Raw genomic sequence first — 26,165 nt, forward strand, 5'->3', positions numbered from 1 at the left:
AAATTAAAGTGGGCACGTTGTTTCGGAGGGAAAGGTTGCTACTTTCGAAACAAGATCATGAAGTGAGGAGCAGGCACCTTCAAATAAATAACTGTCTAAAAGTCAGGAGATCGTGAAAAGCGTGGATGCAAAACTCTTGGAAATAAAGGAAGGCGAAGGTAACTAGTGGAGATCGTTTGAGAGAAATACAACTGTTGGAGCACCTATTAGGGGAAGTTATCCCATAACCATTATAAATACCATCGAACATTTGCTAAAGACCCTTGTACAAATCAAACAATTTTACTAATTCTTCAGTATCTTTACTTTCCTGTATTGTATTTTATTTTTAGTTGTAATTTTCAGATTTGTGTCGTCAATTAAATTTCGGTGTGTATCTCTATTTTGAGTATTGTATTGTCGATTAAATTCCAGCATAATTTGTTAACATCTAGTTACCACATCGAGTTTGTATATTTTGGATCATGTCGTCGATTAAATTTTGGTACGGGTCATGTCTATATGATCCTTTTCGTATAAAGTTGTGAGTTGTTGGTTCCTAATTCCCTGCGATATTTTCTATTAGGAGTTCGATGTGGGGACGTTGATTTCCTTTCAATTAAAAGTCAAAGTGTGATTTTTGGTGAAGGATATTTCATCACGGGAAAATTCCGGCAAAACAGGTATTAGGATTCTAAGAACACTCGAGATGGATGCATATTACCACATTTCAAGCACATGCTTCTGTGTTCCTTAAATTATCTTTAAGATCACAGTGCATAAATTAACTTTATGATTAAACAAATATATGTAATTAATTTTAAAGTACAATACGTTCAGCGATTAACAACCTCAAATAAATTACTTGTGAAATACATGATTGGAAGAGAAGGCCATTCTCTCTCTCTCTCTTTTCCCCTTCCTTTTTTCATTTTTTTCCTTTTCTCTTTCTAAATGTTTTTTTTTCCTTTTCAATTTAAAAGAAGGAACTCTTTTGATACTTGGCTATTGGTTTCGTAATGGTTTTTCTTTTCTATTTTAAGTTTTTTTTTTTTTTTTTAAACAAGAAAGATTTAACTTCCAAAGATTGCAAAGATTCTAATTCAAGTTTGGAAAATGTAGGAAATTTAAGAATAATAGTTTGAAGGGTTAGAGATTCATAATACTTTTGAATTACGATTTTATTTTTAACTATAACCCTAAATGGTTTAAATGGGTAAATAAGCAAAAATATATTAGACTCATATCTAACTTGACCCTATCCATTTGCCACCTACTCTTCATCATATCAAGTGCATATTATAGAACTGGTCGGTCAAGTATTATCGAGTGATGGATGATCAAAAGTCATATCAAAAGTTCATACAATCCCAAAGGGACAAAACCAAGTCTGTGCAGAACAATAGATGTATTAAAGCCTACGCAATGATGAAACGGAAAAATCGAGTTCGATGTCACAAAATTCCCCTGACAAATTTATAGTCAAAGAGTCATTCTAATATCAACACACTTCTATACAAACACCGATCGTATGGGTATCACATTTCTGTATAGAAGTAAAAGTTGGAAAATCCTAATTAGCCTATTGAAGTGCGGCCGTTTTATCAAAGGTGCCCGCCATTTTCTTAGTGTGTTGTGAACTTGAGTTCGTCTCAAATGATCCATGAGCATGGTAAGTGTGCACCAAATAGTCCTAGCCCCGACCATCCATGAAAAAACTGGTCGGCCATCGAACACGCATGTTTTGAATAAAGCTTGGTCAAATAAAATTAAAATTGAAAAGATATGAGGCCATTTAGGTGATATTAGTGAAGATTTACTATATATAATCAATTCAAGCTCAAACTTATAATTCCCAAAAAAAAAATGATATTATGAACTCGCGGACAATGGGGGAGGAGTACAACATAACATCCTTAACTTCATACTTCCCGATAGTATCACAATTCAATAAAATCAATTCAAGCTCTTTTTATAATTTTATTAAATTAATGTTTCGCATCACTTGAATATAGAATTTCAAGCAGGCACCATATACGTGGTGATGTAGTTCCCTTTAATTACCTTACAATTTAAGTTCTTGATTTGGATTCACTAATCGAATTAAACCTTTTGACATGCTTAATTAAGTCATAACAATAGTTTGTCGACTAAAAAAATTCCCTTCGAACAGACACATTGATTAGAATGGATTTTAGGAGAAAAAATAAGAAATATGTTAATTACCTTAATGTAATATTTTAGTATGGGAGATTGATATATAAAATAAGAAACATGTTATTTACCATGAATTGGGTAACTAAAATCCCGTATCAATATATAAAATAAGGAACCAAAAGAATCGAATTCCCCAACTCGCTCATAAATCGTGAATTACATGCACTATCCATGTAATTACATCGAGAAATTCATGTGAATTCTGAACCCATATATAGCTGCTCTTATACCACACGTAAGAAATTCAATGATACAAAACTTGAGTATAGAATTTTCAATAGCTAGCCTTAGAATAAAAAACACATACTTGATTAGCCAATTATCGTTTTTGCATTGAGAGGTATAGATAAAGCCATACAAATTCAGGACTAGGCTTTACTCTTTTTTTCCTATGACGGTCTTGATGGATATATCATAGACGCATGGAATTAGGTGGGGAACGAAAACCATAACCTATTTATGTAGCATATTTTAATAGACCCATCAATTATAGATCATTGTTAAAATACTGGTCTTCACTGATCGGCCGACCACATTATTATTATAATCGAGATATGCTAAGCCTTATATATCACATAGGGCAATATAACATTCTCGTATATTTTATAAAAGTTTTTATAATATAATGTATTTTTGACAGACTAAAATATTCTGCAATCAATATTAGCTCGCATTTTATAAAAAATTTCCATCACATTTGTTGACACCTAAATTTTGGCGACCTAATTAATCATTTATTGCATTAAAAATTAGGGGTCAATTTTATCCCTGAAAAAATAATTAATTGCATAGCATATAGATTTAAGTACATTTGCATTTTTTGCATTTGTTTATTGGACCGGTGGCGGATGAGTTCGAATTAATGGTTCTGAGCTTTAAATTGACACGCTAGATTAAGCCCACAAAGAAAGCAAATCGGTCCAAGCCCGTATCCTCGGAGATATTTTACGGATTTATTTTTGTGAGATTTCAATTCAAAAGCAAATATTACGTTTGGAAAAAAACAAATATTGCGTTTCGAAAAGAAATCTTCGTGGATATGGATTTAGAAAATTTAAAAACCCTAATCCGTGCCCTATAAATAAGTAAACATACGTAGGGTTAAAGGAGGCCACAGATATTGAATACATGGCCTTTGAGAGAAAAACGTGAGTGAGGGCGAGACTTAGATTGAAAGAGAGAGAGATCCTTACATCTTGAGGACGACCAATATTATACCCTTCCGATATTGCGCACGGACCTGCGAAGCCCACACCCATATCACGACTAGCTGCTCTTGCCACGGATATCCCAGGATCCAGAAAAATGCAACGTTCCTTCCAGTCGCGATCTCGAGTTCAGGGGCTTCGTCAATGGGAACCCTTGCCTAGCCGTGGAATTTGATTTGCCGGTCGCATGGAAGTCCCTCAACGTGAAATCAATGAAATTCACCGGGTGTGGTGATCAAAGAATCGGAGATCAGAGAGCACAGCTACGCTCGTGAAGGAAGGAGGGAGGGCCAATAAAAATTCTACTTTGGTCGCATAGGGGATGTTCTTCTTTGGCCTTTTCTTTTGGATTATGTTTCATGGTTTCACTGTTCTCTCCACTCCATTATGGACACCTCACTTTTCAAAGATCTTTTTTTTTTTTTTTTTGGGCGGTGCTAATGCGATCTGCTTGCCGCTCATGAATTAACGCTGCTTCCGACGTTCCTGCAGTCCTGGCGGTTACCAATCGACTTCGATTTTCATTGGTGAAAGTTCATCAATTGTTTTGTTGCCCTGCCATGCTGAGCCGTGAAGCCTCGACGTGAGTTACTCCGACACCATCATTTGGCCCGACATCAAGACAAGCTACCATCCCGTTGGGCTCATCCCCGAACCAAGCATCCCGTGAAGTTTCTGTTTTGTAGGTTTGTTGATCGCAAGCATCACCGAGAGACCCATCGGCCAGCATCACTATGAACCACCACGTGACCCATCATCATTGCTCGACACCACCAGATTAGTCCAGTGATATTGACGATCCTCGATGCTCCGGCGAGTCCTCCACCGAGCTCAGAGCCATCACCACTGCAATTCGCATGATTAGTAATCCCTCTGAGTTTGGAAACGGTATCCGAGTGATATTGCAATTTAGGTAATAATTTTCATCAAGTTGATCTTCATATATTTTTATTGCCTAATTTATGAAATTGCTATCTCATATGAATCTTTAAATGATGCTATCGTATCCATAAATATAAAGTATCTTTTTAAATTGGGAAATCTTCCTAATTTCACAATGTGCATACGATTGACGGTCCGATTTCACGCGAAATATGACTCGCAATCGCACGGAAAAATCGCCAATCCAATCTCACGCTCGAGATTCAATTCGCGGTTTTATTTAAAATTAGCCAATCCGATCTCATACACGAGATACGATACGTCAATTTATTTTCCAAAATTAAATGGACATGGATGATATCTTGCTTGATTTGGTGCCGTGCTGTTTTTGATGCCTTTATTTGTTTGCTCCCGTAAAAGGAAAAAATAAAAAACATTTGAGTTAGATTAGGTTCATGTTAGAATTACTTATTTCAGGATTATTTCGCATATTTAGAATAGGAAATTTATTTATTTCGAATTCCTTAAATAAAAATCCAAAAAAGATGCATTCATTTAAGATGTTAGTTTTATATTATGATAGATTGCATGCTTATTAGGAAAATAAAAATCATGTGCACGTCATATAGAATTAGTTTCATACAATGCACGCCATTTAGTGATTTTTGTTAGATGCATTTAATTAGAAATTGTCCGTCATTAGAATTAGGCCATTAGATTAATTTAGATTGCATATTTAAGTGTTGTATTTCTTTAATTTCGAATCTCATGGAAAATATAAAAAAATTATTTTTTAGAATAAATCCATCTCATGCTTCAGGATAGACTACATGCTTATTTATGTCATATTGCTTAGGTCATGTTGCCATGTCATATCATTTCATGTTAAATTAGTGGCATGCATTGCATATTGCATGATTTTCATTAATTAAGTGAAAACAAAACAAAAATCGCGTGTTAATTAGAAATCATATTTAGGACTGCTGATGTGAATTCTAAACTAACAACGCAGATGCTTTCGTTGCTACGAGGTATGCCATTTATTCATTGCTTTCTTGGATGTTAAATTGGTGGTTTGCGCACCCACATGATCGATTCACATGTTAGGGAAATAAATTCAAAATCAATCCAAACTGCTTGCCAAACATTTTTCAAAATAAAAGAAATGGTACCGAAAGGGCGTTAGAGAAATCTAGCGTAATCAAGTCCCCGTACCCAAATCTCTAGTTCGTAGGAGTAAAGTAAATCTCCCATTACTTTACTTGGGTTTCTAATCGACCCACCAAAAATAGATTAATGGCGACTCCTAATTAAAAAAAAATTGCATGTTAAGAACTTGAACCAAAAGTTGCGAATTGGTATGGGTTTGGGATAGCCCGAGTTGAGTCTAGGCTTAACAATCCATTAGCCAAACCTTAGGTGGTTCACACCCCAAAAAAATTTGGTCGCGACAACATTCTAAAATTACCATCTTCCTATTCGTTTGAGAATATCTTTCAAACAAATGTTTTGGTATATTTCAAATGTTTTAATAGATTATGAAAGAATCGGTCCTAACTCAATTTGACATTATATGACAAGAAGAAAAAAGGTCTCTCATGCAAAAATGAAGAATATAGAAAGCACACCTAGGGAAGAAGCAATTGTCAATTGCCTCTTGACCGAGCAAAACATTGGGATTTTCATGTACTATTGGAGGCACACGTGACTATCTAAACTAATCATGGTTACCAGGTGACCAATCAAACCACTGACATTTGCTCCCAGTTATATGCTAGGCAAAGTCAACAATGATCACAATCTTAGTTGACTTTACAATATTATAAATTCAAGTATTTAAGATGAAATTGGTACAATCAAGAAGCTTAAATCCAGTCAATGCATTCTTTGGTAGGAAATCCATGCGAATCACATGCAAAGTATTTACCACTTCTCTCATCATTAGGTATCACACATGATACAGTCCGAACTCCAATGCTCATCAACAACATGCCTAGAATTAACTCAAAGTTTGAAAAACACAAAAAAGAAAGAATCAAGTAGATTACAAAATATGCCAATGACAAAAATTAACATCAAAAAAGTGATGTCTACATAGGGTTATGCCGTAAGTTATCTTAATGATCTAATAATCGAGTTAAAGCATGAAATGAACTTGTGATTGTAGGTGCAATCCTCAATGAACACATGACCATCCCGGCAAAAATTGATCTGGACAAGAATCAAGCTTCTTCTCTCAGGCACCTTGAGGAAATTCTGTGATTCGAAAGTGGTAAATGGCACACACATTGTCAGCCAGAGTGCACAGAATCTTTAAAGCCACTTTATGGAATGCTAGATATTTAACTACATCCTCTTACCACAAAATAGAATGCTAGCCATAAGTAGACTCAATCTTAACATGAGCATCAGTCATACTGCCAAAGCAAGAAACAATGCCACAGCACGCTAATTAATGTCGTTCCATTGTTAACAGGCTATAATATTGAAAGGTCACACAATGCAGCCCAAATGTTATATGTACAACTGAGAATCATTCAACACACAGCAAAGGTGCATCATAAATCTATACATGATGTTTAGAAAAGCGAGGAATCATAAGCTGAAAGGTCTTACCTACTTGTGCAAAGGCACGGAAGGATTCAACTGGAAGAATTAATGCACAGAAATCAAATGAGAAGCCTGAGCAACCCATGGCCTGTGAGGCTTTGGAGCTGAAATCAAAATATTAGGAATCAGCATATATTTTTAGCACTCAAACAAAAAATAGATTCCACAATGTTATAAACAGCAAATGAATTGGAAAGGAGGGGAAAAATGGCGAAGCAAAATGACATTCATGTTACAGGGTTCTTAGAACAGAGAAGAAAACCAAATTCATTTTATCATTGCATAGACAAATTATTTCAACACCATATTTTCTGTATGTAATGAGTTTCCAAAGCTTTCTAATGATCTCAGAAGCATTAAAAGTTTATGGTCTGACCAGTCTCTTGAAATATTTGCTACTGAAGAGCTCAAATTGGAGAATTGCTCGACCAAGAACCATATATGTTTAGTAATTCATGATAGGGATCGAGGAAGAAGATATTTTTCTCCACGAGTCTAACCAATGGATTATTAACTATTAACATACTGCATTTCATCTTATTCCTTAACCAAGGACATGACATCCCATTTCTCAAATGGCAACCTAATAATACCCAGTCTAGAGGAAAGCTATTTTAGATAAACAGGGCATCTGAAAATTGGCCAAAACAATTACTAGCCATTTGAAACTCTTTTGTGTTTACTACAAAAATTCTACACCTATTCATGGCAACCATTACATGGCTGAAAATCGCTCCACTCAAGCAACTACACTTAGTCTCAGTATGGAAAAATGTACCCGCCATCACAAAAAGAGCACCTTGCCATAAAAAAAACTTATGAACGGGTTCTTATCCAAACCAATGACACACTAGTTCCATACTTGCAATTTCATTAACCCTTTCTCATCATAAAACATTCCACCGGGCTGGCATTATTTATTGGGATGTGCAGATAATTCTCCAAACCAAGGAGACAACATAATATCTTTACTGTGGAAAATGAGGTGCATAGGGAGAAGTAAGTGAGTGTGTGTGGGCGAGAGAGAGAGAGAGAGAGAGAGAGAGAGAGAGAGAGAGAGAGAGAGAGAGAGAGAGAGTTGTTTAGCAAGATCTGCAATCACACAAAGCCCCAGCTACAGTTCTTTATCTAGCTTGTTGAAAGAAATGATTGAAAAGTAGAAAAAGAAGAGGCTTCCTAAATTCCTCTCAATTGATATGGAAGGGGATGAGGGCTACGAGAATGTAGTATTAGAATTTAAAAGTATGAAGGTTGCTTCAACTTCAATGATTGATAAAGTAAACTTTGGTTTAAAAAGTAGAATAACTCTATTATGCTCATAAAAACCTCTTAAAAAATGTATTTAACTATGGGTCCATTGAAAAGGAATTATCATTTCCCTTAGGATATTAGATGTAAGTCGGTGCTAACTCCGATTTTACAACTTTCTTTCGAACAAACAATTCAGCTGGTTAAAATGGTTGATTGCTGTTCATACCATTATGGTTTCCTCATTCATAAAATCTCACCAGAGATAAATAGCTTCATGCCGTTATCCCTCCATAAAATTTGAAACCCTTTATTTCCATTAAAGAAAGAGAAACAAGAAAAAAGTTGGAAATATTCATCAATTAGGCACACTTGAAAGGGGGGGAACATAGATGAAATTTCTATTGAAATCAGCAAATATTCCCGATGTTCTGCATTTTTACCTAGTTCCTCAGCTTGAAACCTAAAATAGATTCCAATTGCAAAACATGTCCAAATATAACGTGAGAGACAATTTAGTAGACTAATTGACAAAGCACTTTGCAAAAGGAGCTACTATCTAAGCAAAAACAGTTTGTTGATAGGAGAATATGTTTTGTTTAAGAAGTTCACATTTCATTCCTATGATTATCAATTTTAAAAAATGTCTGTACTCCAAAATAGATTCATGCAAGCAAATTATCTCTAAAGGTTAAATGTTGCAATATTTAAATAGTGACAACAAACAGAATAGCTACAAAATCACATCCATCAGTGATCAACATAAGGAAGACCTCCAGTAAACTTTAGTTGTCAATCATCCTATGTCACAATTGCAAAGTGGAGCTAAGTAAATACGAAATCAGCAACAAAAGCAAGTTCAGAAATGCATGCCTTGGAGCTACTTGAATGCAACACCTGTATTGAGCCACAGCCTCCAAATTTATCATTTGCACAGCCATAATATACTTCCTTTATACCTAAAATGGGTAAGAGAAATCTAATCATTTATGAATAAAGCAATTTAGAAAAGTTTAGTTTTATTTCAGTATGACCAACAGATGTACCAATGATTGATAATGCTGCTGCACACATATGCATGGTTCACATGTCACATAAAAGGAGCATGCTAAACACTTCTCTGCAACTTCTATAGCTGAAAATCTAGTTCCTTTCCAGCTTCCATCTTTGCATGTCTTGTTGCCTATAAAAGCGCAAGGAGAAAAACAAAGCAAGCACATAAAATTTAGAAGCTTTGTCAACAAGACAGTTTCTCACAATGCAGGTTAACATAAATATAGGAAATCCATTTCATGAGAAATGTTTTCTCCTTTAGATTAACTGATTGAGAGTATCTATAAGATTGATTAAAGAAGATAGTACATGACTCAACAGGTTTTGCTCACTTGAAGCGGCTTAGAATCTCATGTGGAAAAAGAGGCTTCTTACTGGATTAGCCACCTCCACCTTTTCTAATAGTATTTTTATTTATACCTTGTAGCTAAGTTCCTTTGTTCTTCTAGTAGGCTCCACAAGATACTAAAATGGCCTAATATTTTTTGTATCAGCTATTCATTACTATTCACAAAATCATTTATAGTAGTGTATTGTCACCATAAATCTACAAATAAATTCAGCAATAGACTGTTAGATAGGAGATCTCTACCAAAAACCAAGCTTAAACTATTTGTGTACATGTGACCATTGTATGAAGAAATGTGCTCAAGGAATTGGTTCTTACATCTCAAAAGGCAAGACAATGCTCTCAATGCATTTTTATACCAAAGTGTGGCTAAACATATCCTAAGAAGACAATGTCAGGAACTTCACAAAAACAGATATATACCATAATATGGCTCTAGACAGAGCACAATGGTAAATGAAAAATGCAACACATTGTGCATCATAAAGCAAGAACATTGCTATTGTTGGCCTTAGCCATATCTTACAAGAGAATAATGAAAAAAAACCCTCTACAGCCTAATTATGCATGGAAAATTCCACTATTAACAGATTTGTTCAGATATTCTATTGTATGATCTATTAAAGAAATAATTAGGGGAGAAACATAAAATGATTAACAATAATCTACTGAGCGTATAGTTGAAGGGCATCAATTCAAAACACTATCTTACTGTTGACCAAAATTTATAGAAGGAGGTGGAGAAGCAATGACAAACACATACATTCCATGGCTTATAAATCAGTTTCTTCCCATCACAATAACGCTTCCATCCTCAAGAATCACACAGCTGATCAATAAAAATATACTATAATTAAGTAAAGTAGAATGCAAAACCGTTCACTAATTTAGACTAAAATACTAATCATCTTAATTAGAAATACAAGGTAACATATCTGAAATCACCTAGTTACTGAAAATCAATTTCTTTCACAATGTTAAACACAATCTTACAAGTCAATGTCAATCAAATAAAACTCAATGTTTGTCAATCTAGCAATTCTCAATTAGCTTGCTTTATCAACTCTAACTTCTACCTCAATTAAAGCTGGGTGTAGATTCCCTTAGTATAGGTAATCATCAATTTGCATCGTCTAGAAACCAAAATCCTTCTCATCAAATCCTTTGGTTTTCATTTTCCTTTCTTCTAAAGTCATTAATTTGTTTTAACTCAGCCAAACCTAGCTATCATTCAAATTGTTGCGGAAACAAGTAATTAAACAAAAAAAAAAAAAAAGGAAGACAAAACATGGAAATAAATAGGGCAACAAATTTACATGGTTCAATCAGTGAGACATACTATCACAAGAATAGCACTAGAGAATTCCACTATAGAGTATGCAATACAACAAAAATTACAACGACACTTTGGTCACTCAAATACTTTCAATATTTCTTAACCCCTAATTACATCAAATAACTCACACAACATTTAGTTGTACAATTTCTCATAAAATAATCTCTCAATCTCACAAAAAATTTCCTGAAGGATCTTGCCAACAAGATTTAATTGGTTTCAATACTCTCAAATTACATAAGGGAATTTATGAAGAAGCAAGCCTCTCTAATACTCTTCACAGCGAAGATATTTCTCATATTAAACTAGGCAACCACTCAGATAGAAAATCTTTTCAAATTAGGAACTGTTGCTGATTTTGCAGTGTGTAATGTCAATCACCAATAAATTCACTACCAAGCATCCATAAACAAAACTTACCAAGAAAAAATTATTCGATGTCTCTCGGAGAAATTCAATGACACATTCTTTGAGTTCCCATGCAATTGTAGAACCATAGAATCGAATTTAAAACCCAACTCAAGTATAACATCTACTTCATAAAGTTCAGATGTATCTGCGTTAACTATAGCAAGCTGCATCAAGCCTAGAACCTCGGGAGAGAATTGTTCACCCAAAACAACGTCATTAGTTTCCATGGCTTCGGTCTGTAGTGGTAGTCTGTCGTCTCTGTCTGTGGAAGACGAAGTTCTTATGTTCGTCACGTCCATTGGTAGGTGGTGGTCTTACATTCATCAGAGGTCGTCTGTGGAGTCCGAACTTTGCCTATGGCAGAGAAAAGGCGGGTAATTATATGTTAAGTTTCACTTAAGATATACTTCAATTGTACATTATACTACTATTACATGTGAAAGAATTATTCCACGTTCTGACCAGATCTCCATCCATCATGACCACTTTCCATGTATGAATGCTTGCCACATGTAAGAGTATGTGATCTTGTTCCTGTTTGACTTTTCATCGAATGATGTGTACTCTCCACACATGAAATCCCAAGCCTCCTCATTTTCATGCTTTCTTGGTCGACCCAACGCTAAGTCGAGAAGTAGGTCGAGCTTCTCTCTCCTTGTATCAAAGTTAACACTAATTAAAATGGACGCACAAGATACCTGAATGGAAATATATGTGCAAAAGTGTGTACTAACAGCGTGTTACAGGTTCTCTAAGAAAAAAAACGAGAACAATAAAAAGGAAGGTATCATAGTCAAGATCAGCAAGTTCACCTACCTATGAATTGGTTCCTTAGCAAGTTTCGATCATTCTAGTAGCAAAAGCTGCAAGCCAACACCACCATTCTCATCTTTGCCGATCAAACTGGAAGTCAACATAGTCTTGGTTTGCATACCTTAAGTGAGAATAAGCTTATGATTACTCTTTAATACTATTTGACTTTGTTTCTCAATACTAACTGGACAATCTTGCAAGTCTTTCTGTAAGTTTGTCTTGGTTGAATTATCTTCATGCATAAGTGAACACTTGGCTTTTGAACCTGTTGATATATGACCAACCTCGTAGAGTAAAACTAGATCAATTAGCCGATTATGTTGAAGCATAACTTTTAAATCATCCTCTAGTTGCTTGCATATTATTCGAAATCCCCACTTTTTCACAATTTCACCTCGTATTGTAAGGCTAAATTGTACATAATTCCCCTCAATTTGATCAAAATTGACTTCTCCCCACAGCTTAGATGGTCTGAAAAACTCAAGCCATATATGATCCGAATCCAATGAGAGGAGAGAATGTGCAGGGTACGGCCGTCTTTTGCCATTAACATGTGGCAAAATCTCAAACATGACTTCCTTTTTATCATGGCCAAGAAGAAAACAGATAGCAAATCCAAGAAACTTGTCATACAGGTCCTTTGAAACCATGAAACGTACAGAACCCCCTTCAACAGGGAGGAACCACTCAGGCATCTTGTCTCCAGGGAGAAAAGTAGTGTAATCATATCCATACTGTTACAAAAACAAACTATTAAAGTACCCAAACTTGTTGTACATACCCAAAAAGAAGAATTCAATGTGTCTAGTTAGTGATTCAAGTAAATTCCACTTCGCACTAGAGTTCTATAAATGAATAGAGATCCATTGAAACTTCCTTGCATTAACACACAAGTCTCATGTGATAGAGATCAAGCCCATAAAAGTACGATAGCCAACTCCATCACATGCATTTACGTGTAGAATCACTTGATATATGTTCGCTTTTCTTAAGTCTTCAATCTTACATTTTCTGCTATTGCAAAAACCAGCACACACTAGATCCATCAAATACTCCACACTCATGTGTGTGTGTGTGTGTATGAGAGAGAGAGAGAGAGAGAGAGAGAGAGAGAGAGAGTCTGACCTGTCTATGTGAGGAAATGCGGGCCATGGTCAACCCTCTAGTGACAAAATCATGAAATGAAGTTAAACTTCCAATTTTTTGAAGAGATTCGCAATTCTCTACCCAAAGATCTCTAAAAAATGGTGGAAGTTCAGGAATCTCTCGTAATTGATGGCAATTTGTAACTCCCAATACAGACAAATGATCACGCTTATTGATGGACGTAGGAAGGCTAGTAATATTGTTTCCATCTAGAAATAACTCTCTCAAGAGGGGGAAACAAGAAGGATTCTCAAGAAACTCCACTTCAGATAGATTACATCCCCTAAGATTTAGCCAACATAAATTTGAAAGTCCATTCTTCATGCATGGATCAACTAAATCCTCGTACTTTGGAAACCGGATTAAATTTGTGCAACCCATAAGTCCCAAGACTTCAATATTTTGCAACCTATAGATGTTAGATGAAAGACTTACCAAGTTCTTGCAATCATTTAAATACATTTCCTTCAAAGAGACAAGATTTTCTATTGATGCAGGAACTTCATTAATAGTGGTCCCTCGTAAACAAAGCTCTTCCAGGCTTTCGAGTTTATGTGGAATATCAGGGAACCTTTCAAATTTGGTGCAATTATAAAGATTGAGATCTCGAAGTTTTTTGGACTTGAGCACATTTGGAAAAATACTAAGTTTAGAGCACCCAAATAAAGTCAACACTTGTAACTTGTCATGATATGCAATTGACTCGTGGACTTCTACCAACTTTTTGCAATTCCAAAGGTTCAATTCCTCGAGATTTGGAGTACATGATAAACCGGGCATACATACTAGCGACTCACAATTACTGAAATTAATGTACTTCAAATGGTGGAAGTCCTGCAAAAATTGCAAAACCAACATATTATTCAAAGTTACTATAACCTGATTTTGTGAGAAGTACATATTGTGTTGAGAAACTAGCAAACACTTGGGAAACTTTACTAGTAATTACAATCTATACATATATACAATAAGTGATTGAAATTTAGAGATAACAAATTATAAAGCTAATGGATATTGGTCAGATGTGAGTCACGTGGCAAAACTATGCCACATGTCATGCTAGGTGGCAACCAAAAAGGTAAAGTAAAGTGTCATTCGACAATCATGAAAATGAAAACTAGTAACATAATTAACCCATGTGCCAATTATAGAAGCAAAGTGAATTTCACGTGGCGATCAGCGAGGTCGACAATGCCTTGATGGCTACAGCACAATGCATTCAAACCATTGACCAGGCTAACACTATTAATGCAAGACAAATCCCACCAATCATATACATGCATTGGGTAAAGCTCCATCACTTGATGACTACCTTACCTCTAAGTTTACTTTGAGTAGGACATGCGGGGATTAGGGGGAGAAGGACACTAGAAGTGCCAAAAGTTGTGTATGACACTCACTTTAGCGTAAAGATTTTTTTTCGGATCACTTAAGTGCCATTTAAAAAAAAAAAAACGATCACTTAAATACCAACTTCAATATGAATCCCCAACATGACATATTATTAATTTTTCAGTCCGATGCGGCTTGTCGGCATATATAGTTAGCATATAACTCCTAAACAATGTCGTCTAAAAGTTGTAAATAGTGATAATTTATTTGAGTGTCAAAATTTTATTTAAAGTGATTACTTTAGTGTTAGTCTTGTTAAAAAGCGATCCCTTCAACATTAAACATGTCACGTGGATAGGATTTTTTAACAAATTTGCCAAGTCATATTATAATTTTAATTATAAATGCCATATAATCAATTTGACTAGAATTTTTTGCTGTCAACACTTAAGTAATCGTTTTTTTCTCTAATTTGGCACTTAAGAGCTAATGAAAACTTTTAGTACTAAAGTGAGCGTCGTACACAACTTTTAGCACTTTTAGTGTTCTTTGACCGATGATTAAGATATTTGATTTTCCTCAATTGAATCAAATGCTTGATCACTCAACTATCTACTACTTGGGTGCTTTTACACATGACGTCAACGGGTTCATTCATTTATATTCAATCATTATACAATTTTCTTTAAAATAAAAACTGTTATATGTAAACAACTGACATAGTTTGAATGAGTTTTTTTTTTTTTTTTTTTGGGTCATAAATAGTTTGAATGAGGTTGAATGAGGTTATACAGCTTACACTAGCACATTTGCATTATGTGATTTGCTTTTCAAATATAACTATGTCGATTTTCAGAGACATTAGACTTAGAAAGTATTTGAACTTCATTAATGTTATTATATTAAGTAAGGAAAACATCATTCTTTTAAGGGATTTCAATTTTTTTATTCCTTCATCAATTTTGCTAAAATTACATATTTTACAAAAGGATAAGTACATTGGAAGTCCCAAAATTTTAAATAATGCAATTAAGTCCTAAAATTTGTCACAAAAGTGCAGTTAAGTCCTAAAAACTGTCAAAAGTGCACTAAAGTCCTAAAACTTGTCAAATTGAACCAACAAAGTCCTTCCGTTGATCACATTTTTCGAAAATTTTAAAACTTGATTGTACTTTTGTGGCAAGTTTTAGAACTTGAATGCAATTTTTCAAAGTTTCAGCACTCGATTGCACTTTCGTGATAAGTTCAAGGACTAGATTGCACTTTTTAAAAGTTTTGGGACACAATTGCATTTTTATGACAAGTTTTAAGATTGTTATTGCACTTATTCTTTTTACAAATATTATACCCATGGATAGGTACATGAAACAAGTTATTCTATTTTGTCTTCCACATCTTTTAATAATTAATTTTGAATTTTCTTATGATGCAATTACCTTACGGAAAAATTTCAACTATTGAAGCATCTTTCTTTTTCTAAATATTGTTTTCTCATTATTCAATGGCCTTCACAAAAATTCCAAATCTTGAATGTCTTTCTCTCCCACAAGTATTTATGAAAGTTCTTCGTACGGTGTACTTATTTGTAATAAAATTGTTTAGGCTTACTATTTTCAAATGCCAATTTTGTTGCACGTAAAGATATTTTTGAACGCAAGTAGTTGGGGCCATTTTGAAAGGAATTCGATAAATGGTTTCTAAAACACAGGAACACCACTTTCTACTGGGTACTAGTACACATGATACAAATGAAGATATTCAAAAGGTCTGCGTAGATGAATGCTCACCTTAAATTGTTTTGGCACTACTGTGATGTTGCAATTGCTCATATCAAGTCCCACTAATTTCTTTGGACCGGAGGAAAATTTTGGAATGTGATAAGCCCATCCAGGCCATTCAAACCATCTTAGCTCATTAGGAAGACATATAGGACCTTGGAAAGAAACATTGTGCACGATGAGCATTCTCAACCTTCTCATTTTGGTAAAAGCATTAGGATTGATACGTATCTCTTTTAGCTCTGGTGGCTCCAACACTATGGCTTTTACAGCATAATCTCCCTATATATATATAAGAATCTTTAGGTTATGCTCATTCAGAAATTAAAGTAAAAGAAAAAGAATAGAATAGCAATCATATTTGCAAGTCTTACCATGTTGTGTGATAGAACATCGAGAACATCATCATACAACCATAGTCTACTACGCCTCCCAGGATCATCACATTCTTGGTTCACAATATCCATTCCCATCAATTGAATCAAGTCATGCATTTGTAGGATTCCAGATTCAATTCTTATCAAAGACCTCTCAATGAGAATTTGTAATCCTATTGCCGCCTTAAAATCACAACCATCAAGAACTTTTTTTATGTACTCAATTTCCCATCCCTTAAAGAAGCAGGCAATGTGGAGAAAAATCTCTTTCTCATTTGCCTCTAGTCCATCATAACTTATTTTGAGTACATCATTGATGTCTTTGTTAGGAGCCATGGAAATTTTATCTAGTGTACTTTCCCATACATCTTTTGTCCTACCATATAATAAGGAACCCAACACCTCAAGTGCTAAAGGAAGGCCTTGAGCATGATTTAGGACACTATCCACTAAATCTGTCCTCATTTTTATATTTTGGTGTGTCCCAAAAGCATGCCTACTAAGTAGTATACGAGCTTCACTGTCCTCCAATGCTTTAACTTCATACACATGATCTTGATCTATCCCATGGCAAGTTAACAAATGTTTATCTCTTGTAGTAACAATGATCCTACTTCCATTACCAAACCACTTGCTTTCTCCTGCTAAAGCATTTAACTGTCGCAAATTATCCACATCATCAAGGATAAGGAGAACTTTTTTATGACGAAGTCTATCTTGTATGAGATTAATACCTCTATCAACACTGGACACTACTAATCTTTGTTGCGGTAATAGTATCTCAGATAATAATTTTTCTTGCAAGGGAACTAAATCCTTGGAATATTTTGAAGCTTCTCGAACATTTGCCAAAAAACATGAACCATCAAATTGTCTAAAGATAGTATTGTAAGTGGCTTTAACTAAAGTTGTCTTGCCTATGCCTCCCGGTCCCCATAATCCCACCATGAGAACATTGTCATCAGAGTCAGCATTCAACATTGATTTCAGCTTACCCACTCGAGAATCTATCCCAACTGGATGCTTAGCAACATGCAAAGGTGTTTGGTCTAGGTGGTTGGAGATCTCCTTCACAATTTTTTGTATAAGCTCCGACTCATCTCTGAAAAAAATCGAAAAAGAAGTTGTTGAATTATTTTAGCAATTTAAATAAGCAATTATCAGGCAATCATTGGATAATAATGAGAAAGCAATGCATCAAATTCTTGATAAAAGAGCATTAAAAGTGCCAAAAGTTCTATACGGTGCTCATTTTAGTGCCAAAAGTTTTTGCCAACTCACTCAAATGTTACATCGGAGAAAAAAGATCACTTAAGTGCTAATGATAAGAAATTCTGGCCAAATTGATTACATGACATTTATAATTAAAATTATTATTGACTTGGCAATTTTTTAAAAACTCCAATCCATGTGGCATTTCCATGTGGTGTGCCTGGCACTAAGATAATTGTTTTTTTTAACAATAAGTGGTACTGAAGTGATCACGTTCAATAAAATATGGCACTCAAATGATCATTATCTACAACTTTTAAATGACATCATTTAGGGATTAGACATGCTGGTGAGCCACGTAGAACTAAGAAATTAATCAAATATAGCTAGATTGGATTTCCGGCAACCTAGATTAGAGTTGGCACTTAAGTTATTGTTTTTTCAAAAAAAGTGGCACTTAAGTGATAAAAAAAAAAATTGACACTAATGTGAGCACCATACACAACTTTTGGTTTTTCCAGTATGCTTATCCCCAAATTTCCAGATAATTACAGCCAAAAAAATTTATTCCACGTAGCTGTTTAGAACTCCAACAGCTCCGCACCGATCAATACAAGCTGAGTGTTCAACTTTTAGTCAGCCGATTCATGTATCAATCTACTTAAGCGATTCATGTTCTTTCGATTTTTTTTTTTTTTTTTTTTGGTCATAATGTTCTTTTGATTTACATGGCGGTTTCTATTTTCCTTTTTGACTCCTTTACGTGATTTATTTGCACGCTTAACATAAAAGAGCTATTTAGGACTTTGAATGGTGGTTAAGATTTTGATTCGAAAACTATTGCATACCCCGAAGCAGGATGTCATTGCCTTTCTTGACCTGCACACACTAATTATCCCGTATCAAGCGTTGAGAACTTTCTTATTCCTTCCAAAGATATGCGACAGGTACAATAACACTAAACATTTTATCCACTGGTTGATCAAGTTTTGACATTTCATTTTTGTCACGGCCCCTCCGCAGTGAATCACTAGGGAAAAGCCAAATGCATTGCTACCCCATGAGCAACGTTACCTCCACCAGCAGTGTTGGCAAAACCTCCTTACAGTATCGTGATGATTCCAGAGCCATCTTTATTTTAATATTTACTTGATAAGTGCAGATGTTCTTCATGATGAAGTGATTAAAATGGTTTTGAACATAATTTCTCCTCTTCATACTCCACAAAATAATAGAGTTGTAGAGAGAAAGAATCAATCTTTACAAGTCATGGCTAGGACCAGGCTGATAGATAGTTGTTATATTATCAATTATATTTTTGTAAGTTCATTGCCAAATAGAACCCCCTATGAGATTTTCATAAACAAGAAACTAAGCGTATTATATCTTCATGTTTTTAGTTGCAAGTATTATATTCTCAAGAATGCGAATGACAATGTTGGGAATTTTAAATCAAGAGCTTATGAAGATATATTTCTTGTATACTCTACTTGAAGCAAAGCTTATCAAGTATTTAACAAGGTTACATAGGAAGTAGAAGTATCTAGGTTCGAGGATAGCTTGCAAGGGGCATTAGCTACTGAGGAAAAGGAACATGCTCAACTGATAACACCAACTGGTTTTATCAACCAAAGGAAGATTAAAGCCCAAATCCGACACAGTTACCAAGGGACTGGAGATGAAAATCAAGTCATCTTAAGGAGTAAATTCTAGCAGATGCAAGCAAAGAAATCAAAACCCAATCCTCATTCAAAGAGCTTATGATATCCTTAGCACCTAGTTTTAATTTATGAACCAAAGGGAAATGAAGACGCTAGCACCGATGAAAACTAGATTGAAGCAATGCAAAAGTTGTATTATTCAAAGGTAACAAAGTATGGGAACCTATATTGTAACCTGGGGATCATCTAGTCATCTAAACCAAATGTGTACTTAGGAACAAGTTGGATGAAAAAAGTAATACTATTCGCAACAAAGCTAGGTTAGTTGCTAAAGTATACTCTTAGGATGAAGGAGTTGATTATGATGAGACTTATGTTCCAGCTATTAGGTTAGAAGCAATTAGATTGTTACTTGCTTATGTATGTTGCTATGATTTCAAATGTATCAAGTGGATGTGAAAAGAGCTTTTTGTATCAGAGAAAAAAGTTTTCAAATGTGAAAAGCTACCAGGATTTGAAGACCCCAGCAAGAGCAACTGTGTTTGTTAACTCTAAAAGGCTCTCTAACAACATTATTTTTGCAAAATAGAGATAATAAAAATCTGTTCATTCATATTTACGTTTTTTTATATTATCTTTGGATCAACTAATGAATTGTTGTGCAAGGAATTTGCTAATATCACATAAAGTCAGTTTGAGATTAACATAATGAGAGAATTGAATTTCTTCCATAGACTACAAGTCAAGCAAACTAAAGCTGGCATAATATTCCAAGAGAAATGCACCAAATAATTTGTGAACTCTGAAATGGAGAGTTGAAAGAGGATTAATACACCAATTCCTTCAACTACTGAACTTGATAAGAATGAGAAAGGTAAGTCAGTTGATCTTAAGCTATAACGAAATATGTTAGGATAATTATTGTACTTGACATCATGATATTCTATTTGGCATGTGCCTGCGTGCTTGTTTCCAGTATAATCCTTAGGAATCGCATTTGACTGCTTTAAACAGATAATTACGTATGTTGAGACATATCCTGAGGACTCAAATTTCATGTTATTTGGATATTTAGACACGAAATCCATAGGTTGCAAAATTGATAGAAAGGGCACGTTTGGTACTGATTAACTGATGGGTCACATGCTCCTATCATGGTTTTCAAAAAAAACAAAGTTCAGCTCCTCTATTAACATTGGAAGATGAGTATGTGACTTTAGGTAATTATTGTGCTCAACTTTTGTTAAAAAAAGAAAAAAACAGCAATTGAGTGATTTTGGAGAGAATAAATCTAACATAGAGAGTGGGATGGGAGACAGATAAAAGCTTAGCATATGGTTTGCTTGACCTCTCGGGTAAGTGTGGAAGGCCCAGTGATTCGGTCAATGGCAGTCCCTCAAATTTAATCGATATCCTTCATACCTATGGGGGAACCGACAGTTGACTTCCTCGGGGTTCAAAATCACAATCAATCCCCTTCCTCTTTCTCTATCCATATCTCATGGGTACAAATTTTGAATCATTTCTAATTATTTAGAATTCTATAAACTATATTGATTACCCTGGGTTATGCGCTACCGCCCCTTCTCTTCTTCACTCAAAGAGGCAATGCACCTGGCCTGTTCTCCCCGGTTAGAATAGGTGGGTCAATTCCTTCCGCATTGTATGTGGTAATACCAGCAAGATTAATGTAACTGAGATTCCAATCATGTGCTCAACAGCCAAGCAGACATCATTTTAAAACTCAATTTGATGAATAATTCATAAACCAAATATCTCAAGTCGTTTGTGTTAATTCCAATACAAAACACCTTTTCCGGCTTCTGTCCCCCCAGTCCTTCTGGGGCTTATTTCCCGCCTTTGGGTCTTATTATTGGTTCTCACCAATATTTTTATGGTCTTATCCCTGTCTTTAAGGTCTTATCCCCATTTATCGGGTCTTGTCCCTGTATTTAGGGTCCTATCATCGATTCTTGTCCCAGTCTCTGGGTCCTTTTCCCAAAAACCGGGCATTCCTTCCGATTATAGAGTTCTATTACCGTCTTTAGGGTGTTAGTCCCATTCATTAGTTTCCCCAGTGACAAACTCTAGGTACACATTTTTCATCTTATGCTTGAACTCATAGCTACGTTTTCAATCTTTGCAACCGCATTTGCATCGTCAGAATTTGAACGTCGTTTCTAAAGAGGAACACTGTTGTTTTGGCTCATAGACATTCATCTCATAAGAAAATTAAGAATAAGTAGCATTTAAGATTAAGATATTTGCATCAAGGATCTTGCAGGGACCAGCTGAACACGACAAGTGGCCCTAACCAAAGATGATAATTTTTTTTTTTTTTTTTTTTGGTTAAAGATAAGAGAAGTTTGTTATCTATAAACAATAAACAGTGGTAACAATCTCAAATGAGAGTTTGTAGCGCAAAATAGACGGTAATTTAATTGTAGAAAATGGCTAATAAGCAAGAAAAATAAATTTGGTTAACTCAATAGACTAGTCACTAAAATTTATATATATATATATATAAACAGTTGGTAAGTAACTCATATTAGAGCTAGTGATCTGAAGCTAGTTGGTAACCTAATCAGAGAATATTTAGTAAGTTACATAAAAAAAAGGTTGGTAACTGATATTATAGTTGGCATATTCAAAACGTTAGTAAGAAAGGTAAATGAACATTAGTAAAAGATAAGAGAAGGCTTTTTTTTTTTTTCTCAGAAATAAATATTTTGGTAATTTAACAAAAACAGTCGCTGACAACTAACTCAAAGGAGAGTTGGTAACCAAACTAGTTGATAGATAACTCATTTGAAGAAAAACTGATAATCTCTCTAATTGAGATTGGCATTTTCTAAAAAGAATTATAAATTCAAAAGGTTTGTAAGGAAGACAAATAAAAGTAGCATCTTTTTTTTTTTTTTTTTTTGAAATGATGGTAAGAAACTCAAATGCGTGTTGACAATAAAAATAGATAGATAATAACTTAATCGGGAAATTTTTGATAAGCTAGACAAAGGAACGTTGCTAATTTTATATAACAATCAAATCATTCATAAGAAAGATAAATAGAATTTGTTAAAATATAATGGCACCTTTTGTTTTATCAGAGATAAATAAGTTTTAATTTATGGAAAAACTAATAAATATAGTTAACAATCTCAAATAAAAGCTAGTAATGCAAAAATAATTTGTAATTTAATTAGGTAAAAAATATTAAACATTCACTGAGATTAATAATTTCGAAAATATGTTAAGTGAGTTATAAAAAGATAGTGAGCAAGCCAAATAAAAATTTGGTAAATGATAAGAACAGTTGGTAAACTAGGAAATAAAATAACCATTGGTAAGTAATACTCAAATATGAGTCGATAATTTAAAGCTAGTTGATTTCTTGTTACTATGAAAAAATTGGTGAGTCATCCAAATAAATGATGGTAATTTCGTATGATAGATAATAAAATTTAAGCGGTGTTAAGAAAGGCACTTAAAAGTGGTAAAAGATAAGAGATGGATTTTTGTGTGAGAATTAAGAGAACTTGGTAATGAAAAAGCCCAGACAAATGCTGCTACTGTGTTAGATAAGAGTTGGTAATCACTCCAATTAAGGTGGGTAAAGTGAAGCAATAAAAGTTAAGAACTGAAAAATGTTATAAAATTTTTAAAAAATTCTGATAAGCAACCTATATGAGGATTGACAAACCAACAATTAATTGGTGACCTAATGAAAAACAAGTTGATGGTTACACAAATAGAGGTTGAGAAATTCATACAAGAGTTTGATAAATTTAAGGCATTTGTAAGAAATAAATAAAAGTTGGTAAACAATAACACAAATCAATAAATTAAAAAAACAAATAATTGTTGTTAAGTAATTAAAATGAGAGTCGATAATTCAAAATTAGTTGGCAATTTAATAGGAAAGCAGTTCAGAAACGACTCAGAAAGATTGCAGAACTAATGTAAGAGTTGATAAATTTAAGACACTGATAAGAAAGAAAAGATAAATGTTGGTAAAAGTTAATGAAGTTGGTAATTTATTTTCATGAAAGTGTAGGTAAATTACCAATAAGTTATCGGGAAGTCAATTCATCCGTAATAATCATCAATTATTTGATGCTTATCAATTCTTTCGGAAATTAATCAACACATATATATTATTGGGAATGGAACACCATAATCGTCCAAGCCCAAAAAAAATGAAATGACTCAATAAGACCAATGTTATGGAAACAAAATCGCTCGACAATTGGGCATGAACTCAATATTTCTCAGGAATCATAAGATGAAGTATCTATGCGTATACTTGCAATCATGTAGATTTTTTATTTTACGAGAAACCTTTTTATAGTTAAATGTAAAGATTAATTTTTTCACAGTATATGGAATCCACTCTACTTACCCATCAGTGAAATGCCACCCAGACAAGCAACCAGCATCAAAAGAGCTTTCTTCCATCTTTTCACTTTTTCCGAATCCTTCCCAAAGTCGTAGTCATGCTTGGCCAGAGCTGTTCCATAACTCTGTATCCCTTGTCTCACTTCTCGTGGGTCCACTTTATAAAACACTGGTAGAACAATGAGGTTCATTTGTTCCTTGCACTCCATAATCTTTGCCACCTCTTCCAAGCACCACCTTGAGGAAGCGTAGTCCTCAGAAAAAATAATGACTGCAAGGCATGATTCTCTAATGGCCTTCATAAGCACTGATGAAGTTTGGTCACCTTTCCTCACTCCCTCGCTATCAACAAAAGTGGAAATTCCATTTTGGTTTAAGGCTTTGTAGAGATGGCTGAGAAAGTTGTTACGCATATCGGTGCCTCTAAAACTCAAGAAAACTTCATAATTCCTTTTGGGTTTTGATGAAGAAGCCATTCGTTCACCATTTGATCTTCTTGTTGATTTATTCTTATACCAGCGGACAGAGAAGCTGTTTTTGTTTTTTTAGTGGGTAGAGTTAACAAAGAATAATATTAGATCTATTAATAATATTAGAACTTCGAAACATGGTGGTGGTTAAGGATGGAATATTCACTGAAGACCGCATATTCTCATATTATACCAGTCTGATCGGTGTGAACGCCTGGACTTATTCACCGAAGACCTGGACTTATTCACTGAAGACCGCATATTCTCATATTATACCAGTCTGATCGGTGTGAACGCCTGGACTTATTCACCGAAGACCTGGACTTATTCACTGAAGACCGCATATTACGGCCTCAATCGGATTGGCCGATTGATGCGAGTTTTATTTTTTATGTTGTTGAATTTATTGTTAAGTTTCTTTCTTTCATATTGTATTTCCTAAAACATAATAAAATACAGGATAAACAGTGCATTTAAACCCTAAAAATACGCGTACTTAGGGTTCCCTACCTTTAAAGAACTCAAAAATATAAAATAATTATACCATAGTATAGAGCACATCCATACGAATCAAACGCCGCCAACCACACTTTAATCGAAACCCTCACGGGCCCACACGCACCGCTTAAGTGTGTGGCGCATGTGGCGCACCCGCCAGCGAGCTAGAAGGCTCCTGGTTGGTTCGACCGGTCCAACTGGTAACCGGTCCGACCGATTGACTGGTCGACAGTTGGGTCAAGTCGGTTTGAGGGTTGGGTCGCAAGTTGGGTCAAGTCGTTGCCTACTGACTGGCCGGCCAACTACCGGTAGCAGTTACTGACCATTGGATGACGTCACGATGACATCACGGTGACATCAGCATGTGTCGGTTCGCCAACACGCGTGTGACACTCATGCACTAGCGTTCCTATCACTGGGCACGTGGCGCCCACCATGGCTTCTAGCCACGTGTGTGGGGGCGTCCCACATCCTTCAATGGCGCTCGACCCACCATTCGACTCGTCTTGATAAGTACTTTCACCCTATATATTTGAAATTGATTCTGGCCGAAAAAATATTCCAAAAAATGGCTAAAACCCTATGGGTGTACCCTAACCCAAACTCGTTCTTTGTTTCGATTCGTTTCTAATTATTCAGATTGTAAACATTCAGATAATGCATATTTCATTCTCTTGATCTTGATATCAAATCGCAAATGAGAAATTTTGATTGAAAAATAAGGTAGAAATCACAACTGTGCTCTGATACCAATGTTCGACAATTTACCCTGGAACAATTGTTGAATTGCGGATGAATGACGAACAACATTACTTCATGTTGGCCTGAATGCAGTCATAAGAAAAACATCTAATTTCCACAGCGTAAATACCTTTTCGTAAAGAAGAAATTGAACACCTTCATTTTCTTTGACGAAAATGGGATAAGAAAAGGAGAATAATTCCTTTCCGAACATACGTTCTGCCAACCATTCCAACGGTTATCTTTACAATATTTTTATACGATTCCCTTGTACCCTTTCAAAGAGTGTCTTTTCATCATAACTTATCAAGATGAACGGTGCGTTATAATCGCACCCCATCACGGACGTATTAATAAAATACTAGAGAAAGTAATGGAAAATCGGAATTAGACAAGATTCAAAAGCGGTGAGTGGAAGAAAAAGCTTGAGAGTCAAAAGGTGTCAGATT

At 34.9% G+C, this 26,165-nt stretch overlaps 1 protein-coding gene and 1 non-coding gene across 3 annotated transcripts; both read right to left on the reverse strand.

The window, feature by feature from the left end:
- Positions 1–6,221: 6,221 nt before the first annotated feature.
- On the reverse strand, positions 6,222–6,989 carry LOC104444748. Of its 2 annotated transcripts, none has more exons than XR_005548903.1 (3): positions 6,903–6,989; positions 6,647–6,703; positions 6,222–6,542 (listed from the first exon to the last, which is right to left on the reverse strand). It is a non-coding gene; the product is annotated as an uncharacterized LOC104444748 (transcript). The 2 variants fall into 2 exon arrangements; XR_005548902.1 differs by having other exon boundaries at positions 6,907–6,984.
- Positions 6,990–24,003: 17,014 nt separating this feature from the next.
- On the reverse strand, positions 24,004–24,483 carry LOC120291667 (TMV resistance protein N-like). The gene has a single exon (XM_039309349.1). It carries the CDS (start codon positions 24,481–24,483, stop codon positions 24,004–24,006), a length of 480 nt encoding a protein of 159 aa, XP_039165283.1.
- Positions 24,484–26,165: the final 1,682 nt, after the last annotated feature.

Source organism: Eucalyptus grandis, chromosome 3 (genome assembly GCF_016545825.1).
Source record: "Eucalyptus grandis isolate ANBG69807.140 chromosome 3, ASM1654582v1, whole genome shotgun sequence".
Lineage (NCBI taxonomy): Eukaryota > Viridiplantae > Streptophyta > Magnoliopsida > Myrtales > Myrtaceae > Eucalyptus > Eucalyptus grandis.

Excerpts from the sequence above, each read along its gene's own strand:
- LOC120291667 (XM_039309349.1), bottom strand. The coding sequence starts at position 24,483 with ATGGCTTCTTCATCAAAACCCAAAAGGAATTATGAAGTTTTCTTGAGT.